At 41.6% G+C, this 17,554-nt stretch overlaps 1 protein-coding gene across 1 annotated transcript in view; it reads left to right on the forward strand.

Annotated features, from left to right (window-relative positions):
* Positions 1 to 4,238: 4,238 nt before the first annotated feature.
* grid2ipb (glutamate receptor, ionotropic, delta 2 (Grid2) interacting protein, b) overlaps positions 4,239 to 17,554 on the forward strand; it is a gene marked incomplete at its 5' end in the record, with an annotated part of 37,021 nt that continues 23,705 nt past the window's right edge. The window contains 5 exons of the mRNA XM_083932547.1: positions 4,239 to 4,314; positions 5,114 to 5,367; positions 5,536 to 5,865; positions 6,147 to 6,301; positions 16,666 to 16,944. Of these exons, the coding sequence (XP_083788673.1) occupies positions 4,239 to 4,314; positions 5,114 to 5,367; positions 5,536 to 5,865; positions 6,147 to 6,301; positions 16,666 to 16,944 (1,094 nt within the window). The remainder of the gene's footprint in view (positions 4,315 to 5,113; positions 5,368 to 5,535; positions 5,866 to 6,146; positions 6,302 to 16,665; positions 16,945 to 17,554) is intronic.

Raw genomic sequence — 17,554 nt, forward strand, 5'->3', positions numbered from 1 at the left:
TTAAAATAAAAAGAACAGATTTGACAATGACTTCTGTTTACGTTGTAGCAGCCAATAGCGGCCAGCATTACAGGGTTGTCTGTTGTTGGGTGCAGCTACTGTAGGCTGGCACTGGGTGAAATGGAGTTTGCCAATCCTGCAGCTGCTTATTTGTCCCAGCAGCTGAGTAACCAGAGACAGGCAAAAACCAGAGTCAATATAGGCCAAGCACTCGATGGACTGAGATAAAAGAGTTCAACAGCATTAAAACACACGCCTAAGTGGTGACGTTTCTCCTTGACCGTTAAGTTAACTTTCATGTTTATTTAGCTGTAATGGCTAACGCTAACTGTCAGTCAAACTCCTCTGCAATAGTTGTTTTCATGGTGAGATTTGCCGGAGGGGATGGATTCAAACAGGCTCAAACAGACTCTGGTCTCCCGTAGGCTACTGGACCGGGTCTGACCAACCTGGCAACCTGAGTGGTGGAATTATTTTCTTCTGTTGCGACTACGATCTTGAGACACTAGATGGCGGTGTTCTGCTCATTCTCCATATCCATCCTTTAATGATAATAACATTTACACAACATTGATGAAAGGCTTACTGGCCGTGAAGTAAGGTAGCTACTAAGTATAAAGTATCCATTTTGCCACAACATAAAACATGAGGTTTAAATGTATGAATATGTCAATAAATATTATTTTAATACCTTAGTATTAGTATGCACCATAAAAAGGTATGCGTATAGGCTACAGTGTGTAATAGGGGGTCCCCGCTCTGTTTCTCTTTCAGCTAAGGGGTCCTTGGCCTAAAACAAACGTTGCATGTCGATACAAATGTGAAGTTTGTCCAGTAGTTTTCCCATATACGTAATGCTAATAAGATCCACACTTGCATAACCTTACATTCACATTAAAGCTTACAAACACATTTTAATAATTAGTCACAATGTAATGTTTTTCGCCCGTTTTAGAGTGTCTTCAATGCCTGTTTCCTTATGATAATCCTTTAAATTTCGCTATAGGCTTCAGAAGTGACCAGTCTCCTATATATTGATTAAAAAATGTATGATTGTGTTATGAGTGGTTTTGATGAACTTAAGCTTTCAGGAGGTCAGTTTATTACATGCAAAGAGCACATTACCTCCTCCAAGTCAAACATTAAATCAGGTCGCTTAAGAAAACTGCTCCGTTTTTCAACATTTTGACTTCAGTGCCTACATAAATAAAACATAAATAACTAACTCGCAGTCACTTAGTGTTGTTTTCTCTCCATCCAGTGCTCCACACAATGCAACAAGGCATCACAAGACACCTGTTGGATCTGGTTGCCGACATGGCCCAGCACTCATATTACAGCTTGCAGTGCTGGAGAGGGGAGCATTACTCTGGAGCTCTGCATGTACATCTATGGGTGCGTTTTAAAAAGGTATGAGTTTTTTCGATGTGCTGTGCTGGTGTGTTGATCATTTTAGATATTTATTATGTTTGACATGTGGTCAGATACAATGTGTTGAGTGTGTTTGCAGTTACAGTTTGACTCTGAGATGGGTATTGAAATATTTTTCATTAGCGCCTGACCCATAATGGGTTACTGAGGCCAATAATGATACAGATTTTAGAGGGGAACAATTCACTGACTACCGATGTAGTGAACATTTAAAATAGACCTTTTCTATGTGGATCTTGCACCGATATGGCTATAACGGGGTACTCAGAATGCTGCTTTCATTTACAAATCATTTTTATTAAAGAATAGTATACATTATTACACACACAATGTATTACACTGTCAACCAATTCTAGACATGAACACTCAACACATGATGTACACACGTAATGTCAGGGCTGTAGTCGAGACCAACTTAAGTGGGTCCAAGTCAAGTCCAAGACCTGGTCCAATAGAGACCAAGTCGAGACCAAGTGCAGAGCAAATTGAATTTGGTTCAAGACAATAATGCCAAAAACGTGTCGCTCGCCTCAATAATTACCCATTTCTGGGACCAAGAGTCGTGTTCATGTGTTTAAAAGGGGCAATGTGTTTTGTAAACATAGGTCAACATGTCACAGGATTGGCTGTGATTATTATTTGACTGCACTCTGTCGCTAAAAGTTAAACCTTTCCCCAACGTTTAGTTTGGCTACACTTCGCCGCAGACCTCGGCTCACTGAACACTTCGCCACCACTGTGTTTCCTGCATTATAGGCAATAGTGTCTTTCCAGCTCTAGTGATTAAAGTTATTTATAGCGGAGTTAGGGTGGATCTATAAACAAGATTGATCTATCTTCAAAGTAATCAACTGATCCCAAATCAGCAGCCACAAACAACTTGACCAGTTATCAATAGTCCAAGACAAGAGTCCAACAAGACGCAAGACCAAGACGATGAAGTGCAAGACTTCAAAAAGTGGACTAGAGACAGAGACTAGACTCCAGTACAAAAACCCGGTGTTCTGTTAAAAAAAAAGTTTAATTTCAGAAAACATTTACACTGATACAATAGATACCGATATGTCCGCGATAGGCCAATAACGATACACCGATAAATTGCCTGGGCTTCACTTTTCATCCCATCTATGACTGATTAAATGCCAGTTTTGCTTGTGAAAATGATACATCATTTCAGGTCCCTTGTTTATAAATAATATAGAAATAAGAATAATTGTATTATTTCCAAGGCCTCTGGCCTGCTATATCTATAATGTAGATATGCTCTAATGTACGTATGAATGACTTGCCTGCAGAGGAATTTATTACAATTAGATTTTTACTAACTGAGCGAAAAGGCTTAGACTGTTTTATCAGACTGATTGCCTGTGAATTTTCACTTTTCTGTCTTGTCACACACGAGTAACTGTCTTGGCTGTAGTGTAAGAGGAGAGTTTGATTGGAGTGAGCAGTGTCTAATTTGGAGAAACAGCCATGGGCTTAATTATTCAGTAGGTACCGGACCGGCTGTAATGAATTCTCAATGAAATTAATCACTGACTGCAACATGGTAACTGCTGTTATAGAAAAACCTACTGCTGACTTAACATTAAATAATAACTATTTTTGAGGTGCCTTACTTGAACTGTGGGTTCAAACCCATTGTTTCCATTTTGACTCATATGTTACTGAAAACTGTAGAGTGACAGAACATTCCTCAAACAAACATATACACATAACTTTATGTTTAAGGAATAAAGGCCACAATGATATCCTCAAAAACAAAGCCCAGTTTCAAAATAAGAGCCTCAGAATTTTAAGATTTGTGGTGCCACCTATTGGTAAATTTTAAGATAATTTAGCAAACTCAATATTCAGACATTAATATTAATAATAAGTTGTGTGATGGACAAATGCATTGATCTATTGTGTAATTTGCCCAGGCCCACTAATATAATATAATATAATATAATATAATATAATGACCTTGTTTGTAATATATACAACTGTTGCACCTGTGGTGGGCTGTCACTCAAATTTGACCTAAAATCAGCCTCTGATGCAGACTGTGTCTCTACTCTGTGTTCACTCTGTCACATATTCTGACATGCTATGGTATGTACAGTGTCAGTGTATGTATTAAGGGAGGTGAGCATGTGCTCCTTCAGTATTAATGACAGGGGGGGTGGAGGAGCACTGAAGATTCAGCTCATAATCCTACTAATCCTCCAGGCTAAAGTCTTAAATTGCCCCCATGCTCCTTCTCAATGGACTGAACATTTCAGTGTGCTCACACACATGGACACGCAGAATCCCAGGCATGCAGACGCTCCAATTAGTACTCATCAGGCTTTCTTGCATCGACGCAGAGTGATTCTGGGCCAGGAGCGGTCCCTCGGAGAGCCACCTAGCACAAGAGAGGAGGAGGAGGAGGAAAAAGACACATTGGTTTATTTATAGAAAAATGAGGCCTCACAATACCCTTTTTGGAGAGAGAATTATTAAGGAACTGAGGTGCGCGGGTGCATGCGTCCCAGTTTTCTGATTAACACTGTGCAGGCAAGCAGGCTGGCCCTAGGATGAATCAGGGATGGGACGCAGGACGAACTCCTTGACTGCACTCGCTTGTCGTGCACATGCACCCTTTGTTCACAAGGACACTGCTGCGGGTGCAGGGTGGAAGAATGGCGCAATGTTTTGAGTTCATCACCCCTTCTGTTTGAATTTGGGTGTGTTCTTGTTATTAGGTTTTTTTTTTAAACATTACATTTGGGAAGACAGATTGGATATCAGGCTGCTAGCAGGCCGCCGGCTATTTGACAATCAAGATGAAGAAGTTTTTGCAAAACAAAAAAGGCAGATACTCTTTCCGGCGGGGCTCTCGGTATCCATCTAAAGATTTCTGTAAGTCTTTTATCAGCTTCGTCCGCTGTGTGAATCCTGCTGCGTCTGTGGAGCACATCATTAGCTTCCAGCTGAGCCAGAGGGTTTATAGTTGATTATATTCTGTATTTGTCATATTAGAGATGTTTTGGCAACTGTCACTTGTGGATTAGATCATTATCATTTTAATATTTCAGTCCAAAGTTTGGCCTACAAGTTAGTTATTTGATGCCACTTTGTATCTCTTACCTGCTTAGAAATGATCAGTGCAGCCAGTGGTGTGGTCTATTGCATAATGACCATTCAACAGGATAGACTTGCATGTGCGCTTCGTAAGAAAAAAAATTGCTGGAGGAACTCAAGCTAATTAGGGTCACAATCTCTTCAATGCTATAATTTGATTGGCTGCTTTGGAGTTTGTGAACCAGGTCAGGGACCGCTGAGTGTGTCATGGTTCAGGGTAGAGGGTTACAGAGCCGCACTCCATAGTACAACTTGAGACACGGCAGATAGCAGGAGGGAGAAAAGACGGGGGCACGGAGGCTTAGAATTGGAGCTATTTGATCCAAAGGAGCTTTTGCAATGTCGGTAGACTTGAATATATTGGCCACAGTGGGTAAGTGCTTGTGTTTGAATGTCTCTGTCTACGTTTTTCTTTATTTTTTAGCATAACTTTCTTTATCTTTTCTGTCTCAAAAGTGTTGGACCCCACTCTGTGGAATCCTTGGATTATGACTGGACTTGCCCCCCCATCCTCAAATGTTACATCTGTTTTTTTCTCCAACCTCACTTATTTTCTCTCATCCTGTCATCCCACAAGTCCTCAGCATGCCGTCGTCCAACCAGGGCTGGCCTGAGGAGTTTGGCTTCCAGCTGGGTGGCGTTGGACCAAGCTACATCCTGTCTGTAGAGGAGGGCAGCAGTGCCCACCTGGCAGGCTTGCAGGCTGGGGACCAAGTCCTGGAGATTGAGGGTCAAAATGTGTCAACGCTTGTTCCCCAAGCTGTCGTCGCCATCGCCCAGACTCAAAAGAACATCCCTCCTAGTATTGGAGTGGTGTCCCGCATACAGCAGGTCTTACAGCTTTTAAATCCATCAAGTCAATAATGCATGATATAGGTTAATGCCTGTGGAGTTTCATGTCATAGTGCAGTAACTGTTCATCCAGATGGATCCAGATAATTTTGGAGGTATATTCTTAAAGTGAATACAATTCATATTTAGTTCTTTCCTGCATTACAGATGGACATCGTACCAGGTCCAGACGGCCGTTTTGGGTTCACCATCGTGGGAGACTGCCCCCTGCTGGTGGAAGACTGCTCCCCTTGCTCTCCAGCCGGCCGCGCAGGTCTAAGGGCCGGGGATTTGGTCATGGAGGTCAACGGCATCCCCGTCAGGCAGCACGAGACGGCCGCAGCGCTGATCAAAGCCTCCCAGGGGAGGACGCTCCGTCTGGGGGTGTTGTGTCTCGGCCCGAGGCAGAAACGCAGCGTCAGCATTGAGGACAGTCAGATAGGAGGAGACGGGGCGAGACTGGACCGTAAACATAAAGCTCTGGAGTTCAACAGGAGGGTACGTTTAATTACACAGTCACAGCTGAGTTCAGGTTCATTCCCTTTGCCCACAGAGTTGAAACCTTTTGCAAGGATATGACAATATATGAATTCAAAACAGACTAAGACCAAAACAAAATCAAGTAGTGAGTACTGAGTAAGGCTGTATTCAAATTGCAGATGAAGTGTTGATATGGTAACACTCTGGCACCATGTAAAACTATGAGGTGACAGCATCATTTCACCCACTAGTCCTTAAACTCCTCTCAGCCTCTGACATCATTGTTCTTTTGCCGTCAGGTTGACCAGATTTTAGGTGACGAACCTGAAGTGAAAGAGAAACTCTTCACTGTGCTGAAGCAGTATGCGGCCGAGAAAAGAGTCGAGTGGTTGGCCTCGGTCCTGCCCGACATACTCACCACCGACGAGCATCGGCAGCTCATCTCCAGCATCAGGTAAGAGGCAGGCATTTCAGCTCCCAATACGAGGAACTGTCAAAGAGAAAACTGATGGTAGGAAATAGAGATTCAAAAAATGGCTGCATTCTTTTTTCTGGTTTGGCCTCTGTAATCCACGCTTGAGAACCATGTGCAAAGTGGCCAACCGTTGACTATAAAAAGCAGTATTCTGGGCATACTGAGACATATAATGTAACCCAAACATTCATTGTTTGAATATTGCTAGAGGTCCCTTCTTGCATGTTATCCCCCTCTGTCTCTCCCCCATGTTCCCTGTCATTATGTGCTGCCAAACTCTCCACTAAAGCCAAGGACAGTTTGTGCTACTACATAGCTTCTAATGTTGTTTAACTATTATACTGACTTATGGATGGATTACTGAACAGGCCTACTGGGCAACAGTGCAGGGGGCCAAAGAGTCAGGGCTTTCACCTTCAAAATGCCCCTTAAAGAGACATGTATAGACCGTGATGAGGCACAAAATGACCACAGAGAGACACACAATAACTACAGAAAGGGGGAGAATGGGAACAAAGAGACACAAAACCACAAAGAGATGCATATGGATCACATAGAAACAGATGCAAAAAGACTACAAAGAGCCACAAATGACTACAAAGAGACTCAAAATGACCAAAATAAAGACACAATTTGCCTACAAGGTGACACAAAATCACAAAAAGAGGCATTGCAACTACAAAGAGACGCAAAACAACAAAAAAAATGGCGGCAAAATCACCACAAAGTCTTTGTATCTTGCTCCTATGTTGAACAGATGGTGGGGCCTTTTGTAAGTCTGTGCCCAGGGACCCATTATCTCATAATTCGCTCCTGCACCCACTCCTAGTATTGTATCCCGCACACATCCCCACTTGTCATTTTCAGGTCCCAGTGAAAAGTAAAATAATCTGCAGGGGATTTAAGTCCTAATGAGGACGTAAACAGGCTTTTCCTGTTGCTCATTCGGTTTATATGGGCTCCATCTGCCACCCGGGGGTAAATCCACAGTGACCCCTCCGCGCCATCAGTGTTAGTGAAACCGAGAGACTAACCTGACACAGGGGGGGGGGGGGCAAGCAAAGAGTATTTTAGAGGTAAATGAGAATTGGCAACGTTAATCAAATTCTCAGCATGGAGGTGTCTGTGATGACGAGCCACAGACAGATTTGGTGGAGTAGTCGCTTTGTGAAGACATAATGAAATACCGGTGGCCATGCCGCTCTGTATCCGTAGTCCCTAAAAAAAACATAAAAACAAACCTGGAGCTGCACCCAACAGGTTTTTTTTTTTTTGAAAGTATGTGTTTCCATAAAGCGGAGTAATGGCAGATAACTAAACGTGAAAAAGAGCACTCATTTAGCCAGAGTTATGTGGTTGTCCATACGCCAAAAATGACCAGCATTCCTGCCTTTCTCTAAACCCCCAGACAGTTTGTCCACAGATTGCATTTCTTCCACAAGTAGAGCCAATCAAACCTTTTATTCTCTTACTACACTGGCTCTGCTCCACTACTACACCAATTAGAAGTCTTTTTAGTGGTATTAATATACCGTAAGAAGAGTTTCCAGCAGTACGAAATCACTGTTGAGGTAGTTTCATTACCTGAAATGACGACAGGATTTTTTTCCGCCTTAAATCCGTCATGAATAATTCAAACACTGAGAACTCCTCATTGGTATTTGTGTACTTCTATCTGCATCTACACCAGTAATAATATGAATGCCATCTCGTGTGGTTTTTCCACCCCCCACCAATCTCACAACTCTCTTACCTCCCTTTTGCTCCCTCTCTCTGAGGGGATTTTGTGTTTTTCACTGATGGATTTTCTCCTCATTTTTTCGCTCAGCTCGGGCTGCCCCCCCTCTGTGTGGGGACCGTTTTCCCTTGTCACTTAGTAAAGACAGCCTCCTGCATGCACCAAGGTCCCACCATATCTATTTATCCCGCTCAAAGAGGCAGCACGGTGGCTGTAGGTGTGTCTGCTATTCTGCTCACTATTAGATGGTGCAACTTAGCAGTTATTTCTCTTTGAGCCTATGGGTGACAGCTAAAACGATGAATTGTCTCGGGTGAGTACACCTTTCCATTCTTTTTCAATTGAGTTTATGTTGTTCTGTTAAACGTGGTTGTGGCTGGTTGTTAGCTTTTTTCATACAGAACAAGACGGCTGCTGCTGTTGATGTTTGATATCGGATGTTGTAAGATCGGAAATAATTTATTCCTTAAGAGATTTCCTTCTTCAGGGTAATTCCGAGCTTTCATTTATAAAAAGCAGGCGATCCGTCAACACATGTTCTCTTGGTTTGATGTGATGGGAGTGCACGAGGACGGACACTGCTAGTTGTAACACTACAAAGGCATGAAATTGTGCCTGCCTCTTAAGTGAGTGAAGTCATTAGGTTGAGTGATGCTCTGCTTTTTAGAATATGTAATCTCTCGCCACATGTTTGAGTGTGTGTTTGTGCATGCTGTTGATCTCACATATTACAAAAATATTCATTTTAAACTATATTTGCCTGTGCCCCTGAGTATTTGTCTTCTCGCAATATAGCAGGTGCGTTTGGCTTTTATGTTCCACATGATGTCTGCTAGGGATGTAAGAAAATATTGATACACTTGAGTATCAGGATATCATGTTTTGTTATACTACTGACCTACCATGATCCTCCTCTAATCATTCTGATTCCTTAATACAGGGCTCAAATGTCCCCGTAGTAATACAGCTGTTATTAAATGTGTACTTAGCTAAAAAGGTGCACCTGCTTTGAAACACATCTCCGTGACGATACTGTCACCTATGGAGTTACTGGCAGACATTACGGCTGTGTATAGGCAAGAATCTGGCAATGCGATATGTATCCAGATACAGGGGTTACCGATACATTACAACACAGTCGGGGGTTTAAACAACACAAAATAAACCACTGCCATAAGTCATTTCATGTCAATTCATTAAAAACAGTATCACGAAACAATATTGCAAAACTCAAGTGTATCAGTATTTTCTTGCACCAGTAGTTGTGTGTTTTCTATACTATGACAGTTTAAAATTAGACTTTTAAAATCACACGATATGGTCTTGCTAGTATCGCAATATATTGAATTGTAGCTCCTGTGTCTTGACACGTGTCATATTGCCAGATTCTTGCCAATGGGGCCGTTAAGTCTGAAGTAACACCCTTTCAAAATACGATTTCCCGGTCCAAATGCTCCATCGAACAAAACAGACAACAACTTGTGCACAGTTACAATTACCTTTTCATGGATAGGAAGGCGGCAAAATTTCAGTTACGTTCTTTCTTTCTTTTTTTTTACTCAGATCTGTTCAAACAATAGAGAACACAGCACTGCAGCATCGTATTTTGAAAGGGCATCTTTTTTACTGCAGTTATAGTTGAGCCCTATTAAAGAATAAGATGATCATGGTGGCTCTAAATGGGTCCTCGACGTATCTGCAATTATCAGCTTCTTGACCCTTCAGTGCAGGCTGTGCACAAAGCCTTCTTTTCCAGTAGTGCTGATAATGATGGTGTTTAGTCTGAACTGCAGGAGTCGGTGGAGCTACTGCTGAGCTGCTGAACTGCATGAGATGAGAAACACGAGTGGCTCATAAGTACCTCGCAAATGGTTTTCATTAAAGTGGGTGATGAGCACAAGCGAGTGCTAAACCAGTACATTCATAAGTTGCAATGGAACAAGTTGTCTAATTATAGTTGTTGGCAGCATTAGGTTCTGTTTTATTTGACCAGCTTGTTCAGGCTGAAGGAAAAAACCACAATGGATCATCCATTAAAGTTTTTGCTTTTTCAGACTGCTACTGGATGGCTTGTATTAAATTCTGTAATAAAGCCAAATATCCCTGATATGGGCGCTTGCCCTGTTATCGAAATCCCACCAATTGCGAGTCAGTTACAGCTGTCCTAGCATTACACCCGGATTTATAGCATCAAAAAACTTTCAAACCAAACTTGTGTGAAAAATTAAAATTAGTTTGGCCCATGTCCCATCTGCTAACACGGTGAGGGTCGGGTTTATGACCTATACAGAAGGGTCAGGATGTTTTGTCTTCACTTTTGGGGAGCTGTCAAGTTGTCCATCTTTATATACAGTTGAGGGTTAGCAGCATGCTAACACATTTTTTCCAAGTTTTTCCTTTTCATTTTCTATCTGTCTATTCATACTTTGATCACACGTATAGTAAACCTCATTAATCCAGTGTGTTCATGTTTATTCAGTGGATCAGATATAATTGACCTTTTTTTTTTTTTTTTTACTAGCAACATTTTTGAATCATCTACTTTTGACAAGCTCCTGGACACAGACCCAGCACCCAGCGATGCTCAAAACGGATTTAAAATCATAGAATTATCTTTTAATTCCTCTGGCTTTTAAATGTTTTTTTTAAGAGAAGCAGGAGACTAAGCATGTTAGACTGATTCTTTCCAACACATTCACCATCATTTTTTAAGCCTCACTTGTGCGTTTAAGCCACATCGGGACACTTGAAATGAAATGAGGTCTCCTCTTTTGTAGTTTTCGGCTTGTCATTCTTCCCTTTTGAGAAAAACGTCCCTTCCTCCCTGCTTGCTTCCTCCTACACAACCCTCCTTCAGATAATTATAGATCTCTGTTCTTTATAAATGAGGTCAAATCCGAGCACTCATTTAGTTTTCGAGAGTTGACGCAGAAAACTTTGTGATGAGGTGGCTGTTTCAACAGATGGCTGTGTGTTTTGTTGTGGATGAATATCTGCGTTTATAAAAGCATCATGCTGAGAGCAGCAGCTCCACACAAACACACTTTCACAGACAGGTACTGTATCTGTGTGAGAGACGGAGACTTTTTCGTACCGTGATATGAATAGATGACAAAATAGCAGGGAAGTGAAAATAGCAAACAGAGAGAAACGATGTGGGTTGCTACACCTACACCTCTACAAAACATTTATTTATAACCTAGGAGTCTGCTCATTGTAGCCAGTAGTCTGTGCTCAGGCAACACTGTCTCAGGCTGCAGTCAGATGCAGGAATGCTTCAAACCTGATCAGAATCTACAGAGACAGTGACAGCGGGCTAAGAATATGTGGCCTATATATTTAACTGAGCAGATTAGTTCCAAAAATGTGATACCCACCGTTTCTTAAAAGTGGCAGCTACTCTTAAACGAGTGTTGGCATTAAAGGTCCCATATTATAAAAAGTGAGCTTACCATGTATTGGTTGGTTAAACAGCAGGTCGAGGTGTTATATAAATACTGTGAAAGTATCAAAATGCTCAATCCACAGAGAAATACACAAAGAAATCCACAGCCCGTATTCAGAAACTTTGTCTTTAAACGAGCCGCCAGGACAGTTGTGATGTCACAACTCTACTATATACGAAAGTGACGCTACAGTCCTGTTACAGTCATTCCCCGGCTGCAATGACAGGGAAGAGACGCAGACCCGAAAACACTGACCAATCAGAGCAGAGTTGGCTTTTTCAGGAGGGGGTCTTAAAGAGACAGACGCTAAACGGAGCGTTTCAGACAGAGGATGAATTCAGGGATATTCAGACAGAAGGTTGTTTTATTTTTTAGCAGCATGTTAAAGAGCATCAGCTCATTTTTTCCCAGGAATGTCACCACAGACACCCAGTTATTAATACTGCAAAAGTCAAGGGCTTTTATCAGTGGGCCATAGGCTCAATCACCATATTGTTACCTCTTCTGGCGATAGATACAGATACAAGAGACATTTATTCAAATGTAAGTCTTTGAGATTATTACTTTAAAGCCACAATCTTGTGATTTGATCTAATTTTAGCGTGTATCAAAGAAATCTAATGTCAAAAGAAAGACTTCTCCACAACTGAACTTGGACTGTTAGTTGAAGAGAACATACTTTAGAAAATGCAATTGTACGTTTTTCTAACAAGAGGAAGGCTATACGTAAGTGAGGAAATGTTAGTTAAACCTAAGCCTAATGTTGTCAACTCAACAAAAACATCATTAATTGAATTAAAAAGGCAGATCCGAGTATTTATAAATCAGTGGATGCTCAAACTCCTTCGACTAGACTATTGCTGTGAAAAATATAAAAGTGACTAAGGATTTATACATGTACACGCCATGACATCACTGTTAGGCGTGGCTTCATTGGCCACCGCTGCCTCACTGCTGGGTGCGATCAGAGATCAAATAGACTTTAAACTTTCAAAACACAACTTTGAAAAATTGCCTTTCAGCCTGCTGTTCGGGGCATGCCAGTTATTTGAAATTGCTTCCATAAAGTTTTGGTGCTTATGAGTGGCAGATTAGTGCCCCCTAAATATTTAATTGGCTCCTTTAGCACAGTGGGCCTGCTGTGAGCTACAAATAGTCAGGAAAGTTACATAATACAAGCAGCAGGAGCGATAAATGAATCAGGTTGAGACATTCCTTGTCTTTTGTCTTGTGTTGTGGCGCTGAATGGAGAGCTCCTGCAGTAGCACACATTGTTATCTACGACAGTGTGTTTTATGATATTACCACTGGGGGACCCAAAGTCAGAAATGTCCATATTCCCTATGCTTTTGATAAAGCTTTTTCACTCAATAGATTTCTATATCCCCCTGTGTCTGTGTTTGATAACCTTCAGAATATAATACAAGTAGATTGCTTGAGCTCAGCTGCAGTGTACATCTGATTTTGTATGGACGATGGTCTATTATGTATGGAATCTACGAATACATCTGACCTTTTGGCAGCATCTACATACTCATATAGAGATTAGTGTGATAAAACATGGCGCTGTTATTCAAAGTTAAAACATAGTGATGTCATTACAGTATCGGCCTTGGATTGTTCAGACTCTAAGTACTTCCTTTCTGTCTCTATACAGAGATACAGATGCAGTAACTAAAGAGTGAATATCTGGTGTGTAGTTTTCCCCCCTGAAATGAGCTCTTCATATAGGCGACCACGTGTTTCTAACAGAAGCTGTGACCTTTAGGTTCCACATGTGAGTGAGACTTCATTATACGGCACATGGCAGGAGCTGCAAAGGGCTGGAAGTGCTCTATATTTATCTATCTATTTTTTTCCCAGATAATGAAATGAACAGTGGCAAGGTCTCATGTTTGCTACGCACATTCTCTCTCTCTCTCTCCCCTGCTCTCCGTACTGTAAGTATGTCCTAATTGCTTCACTTAGGTATCAGTTTGTTTGTATGCAGCTTAATTAGCTTCTCGAGGACAAGTGCAGTGGTAGCGGCTGTCTCTCTGTTGTCTCTATCAGCACGTTTGTTGCTAATTACTCCACTGGTGCTGTTTTTCACAGACCGGCTGCGCTACACACTGCGTTTGATTCATCAGATAAGCAGCGAATCAGCTTGTCAGAACACAACAGACTGGTGTAGGTGGGAATCAAAACAGTTTGTGCAAATCTGTGTTGGGGCTTGGATCTTAATCCCAAACATGGAATCAGTTAACTTTTGACTCACTTCATGAATCAGCTGGGATTTATTCTTCTTAAATTCACATTAACCAGTGCGGTATACACATTTCAATTTAGGTCTGGTTTGAAAAACAGATGCTGTCAATATTTTGGACATGCTGTCTGGCTACTGTGTGTTTGTATGTTTCTGTTTTTCTCTTTTTATGAGAACACATTTTTTAAATCCTCCATAATGGGGTGATTTTTGCCAATTTTCACTTCTTTAAGGGGCTAGTTTAGTGGGCTTCAAGCAGTAGTTTGACATTTTAGGAAGAAGATTGGTGTCATGAGTCTGTGATAGTGAATCAATCACCGATGTTGTGATTTACTGTGTTGGTTTTCAACTAGCGATTTATTTTCCCAGAAGACTTTAACCCTTTCGCAAGAATCAGATCTCATCAATCATATCTTCGTCTACATTGCAATATTGTCTATTAAAGGGGCTGTATTTCGGCTAAGGGTGCTTTAAGGCAACTGACGACAAAACAAAGCACACAGAAATGCAGTTACATCACTATCTGTGCCCACCATAAAAAACTTAAAAACTGGTGAACTTATCCTTTAAGGTTAGACATGTCTTGGAACAAAGTAAGAGTACTGTTCGAGAGGTAGAGTGTGGATATACTCAGCTATAGTTATAAATACTGTGAGTGTGTGCCAGTGTGGGTGGTTGATTGTCTCTCTGCAGCAGTTCTGATCACTTGAATGAAATGATTTCTGTTGTTCTTGTGTGTGACAGACAACTCGTTTTGCTTTGTTCTCATAGTGGCCAATGTTGTTTGGTTAACAGTAAGCACTCAATATGAAACAGCACGGTCCACACTTATCCCACTCTTTGACATTTTACTAGTTTATTTTGCCACAAAATGTATGTTTTAGTCTTTTTAATGGACTAAGTATTGAACCTCAATGCTGTTTTGGTACCAACCGGAATTTACGGTATATGTAACACAGCGTATCAAACACTTTCAAGTCAGATTACATATACATATTTAGACAGTTTTATTCTGGTAAAGTTCTCAAATGACTGCTTGTGTTTAGATGGGATTTAATGTAAGAACATTGGCTTCTTTGGGTAAATAAGAAAGGGGCATTTGTGGAGACTCTCTTTCTTGACGAAAGTAACATGAGAAGATCGATACCAGTCATGTCTGCACTGTAAACTAAGCTACTGGTAGGAGAGCATTAGCTTAGCTAAGCTTAGCACCATCACTGGAAAGAGGGTGAAACAGCCTGGCTCCATTGCTTTCTGGCACATAACATAACCTTTAAAAACTTAAGTGGTTGTTTTCATTGTTGTGTTTTTGCACAAATTAAACAAAGGAGATATAGACATATAGATAGACATATTAGTTAGTGAGCTTTAGAGGTGTAGCTAGCCTGATTTGTTACTGTTGGACGGAGCTAGGCTAGCTGTTTCCCTGTGTTTACAGTCTTTATGCTAAGCTGGGCTAATTGTCTCCTGGTTGTACCGTCATTTTTTACCATTCAGAGATAGAAGAAAGGCAGCAATCTCAGAACCCATCTGCTATATATTTAGCCTCTAGAGAAATAGAAAATTTTTCGGGTTTCCGGTATAGCCATCTGATATCTAGACCAAGACTTCCTCTTCCATGTGAGGGTCCAATGAGCAACTTGAGACATGACAATGGAGTTGAGAGACAACATCTACAATGAGATCTGCATATGAATATATATTTAAAAAAAAAAAAAAAGGCTAATATAAAGATAAATTGATAGCCAATGCGTTACGCCTTTTTTTTTTGCTCTCCACACTGGGTTTTTACCTGCATGCAATCAAACCGGCTCAAATGTGATTGATCAATACTACTCGTAAAGTAGTAAAACGGAAATCAGAACCATGCCAGTGCAATTAAAGAAATGAGTGCCATTAGTTGCATTATGGGAATTGTAGGGACAATCTTTGGACCCATACTATGGAGTAAAAGTCAGCATGTCTCGGCCTCTGCTGTACCAATTCTGACCACCAACGTTACGACGTTTGTTCCAATTGGCATTGTTAGTATGTATTGAAAATGTACTCTGAGCTTCCTTATCAGGAGATTAAGCTTTTGGAAAAAATACTGGACTAGTTCAAACCTATCAACCTATGTTTGTCTTTTATCTCATGAAGCCAAAAACCAAAGACATGTTGTGCGTTGAGTGTCTTTGTTGAAATGTCAAGGTCTGAGGTTGATAAGATGATGACAGCTTCCTGCTCTGTGCTCACACTGACAGTGTGACACAGAGGTGAAGCGTGGACGGAAGTGTAGGAGAACGAGAGTGGGAATTACATTACATTTACCCTGTAGATGGAGAGAGAGAGAGAAAGAGAGAGAGAGAGAAAGCACTGGAGAAATCCCATGCTCGCTCACTCACTCCCACACCTTTTTTCTCTAGCTGTATTCTGGCTCTGGTACCTCACGCTGCTGCAGTGAGACTCCAGTAAGCAGCAAGTGACGCCAAGATTTCCTCGCTGTCTCACTCCTCAGAGAAAGATCTTTTCTCTCTGGCTTACCGTTTAACCTCTCTTCTTTTCTTGTCTCCGGGGATAGCAGTTTCATCCAAAGGGAAAAATACCCATCACCTGTCCATCAAAAGCTTTTTTCTTTGAGTCTTGAAGGAGGGAGCCTGTTGATACTAAGCGTGGACTTAGAATATTTCGGCAACGGTTGAGTTGATCACTTTTTAATCTCTGCTCATGCTGGATATTTGACTTGCTGCTGTTGTTTCACTGGAAATGCAAGGTTTTTGGTTCTGGACTCTATGTTTTTCCAAATGGATCGAGGTGGATCTGTGATGTAGATCCATCCTCTTTCCCACTTTTTTCTTTTTTCTGAAGCCACCCTTGTGGACCAAAAACTAACACCAACCACTTTATTTCCCTCACATGCCACCATGTTCGCCAGAATCTTCATTCCCAAGAAGCACCGGCAGCGCTTCGACGAGTCCGTGTCCCAGAACGTGATCAACCGGCTCTGTCGCAGCAAGAGCATCAGCGAGCCGCAGGGAAGAATCCGGCGCAGTCGGAGTGAGGATCACTCCGATCGCCGCCACGGGTCCAAACGGGCCAGCTCAGTGCCCAGAGATGGAGAACCCGGGGGGAGAGGGGAGGCGGAGAGAGACAGGGGCTTTAGGAAGTCTGTCTCTGGGATTCCTGCACATCCTCCTATCGGACCTAATCAGAGGTGAGCACACATCTATGAGATGAGGTTGTTTTTTCGGTAACTAAGTGTCTTTGGCTCTGTTTTAAGTTTTGTTTCTGTTGTAATCCAGGCTACCAACAGGTTTATCTTAACACATAATGCGGCCGTCAAAGTTCAACTTTATTGCTCAGGCACATTTTTCATTTAGCCGCAATAACCATGTCTCCTTACAATTGAGACTACCATCTGCTTGTTTGTGTCCCCTCATTGATTCAGCATGTTCATCCTGTTTTGTTGTAGAGCCCCTGACCGTTCAGCCTCTCCCGCTCATCCTCCACCCACTACCATGCTGATAACACGACTTTTCGATTAATAACAACGAGGTGGAGGCAGTGCAGGATTACAGGGGTGGCAGTGCACAACGGCACTCCCACACAAACTAACTAACTAAATCTCAAGATCTATCTTCAACCACATGGGAGTGAAAACATGCAGCTGAATATGGCATACATCGATAGATGGATAGATGGATAGATGGATAGATGGGTAGATAGATGGATGGATAGATAGAAGGATAGATAGAACCAGAAGAACAAGATTAAATGACAGAGATAGACATATAGAGAAGAGTTTGATAGAAAGATAAAAATAG

This window comes from Echiichthys vipera, assembly GCF_963691815.1.
Source record: "Echiichthys vipera genome assembly, chromosome: 18".
Taxonomy (NCBI): Eukaryota; Metazoa; Chordata; class Actinopteri; order Perciformes; family Trachinidae; genus Echiichthys; species Echiichthys vipera.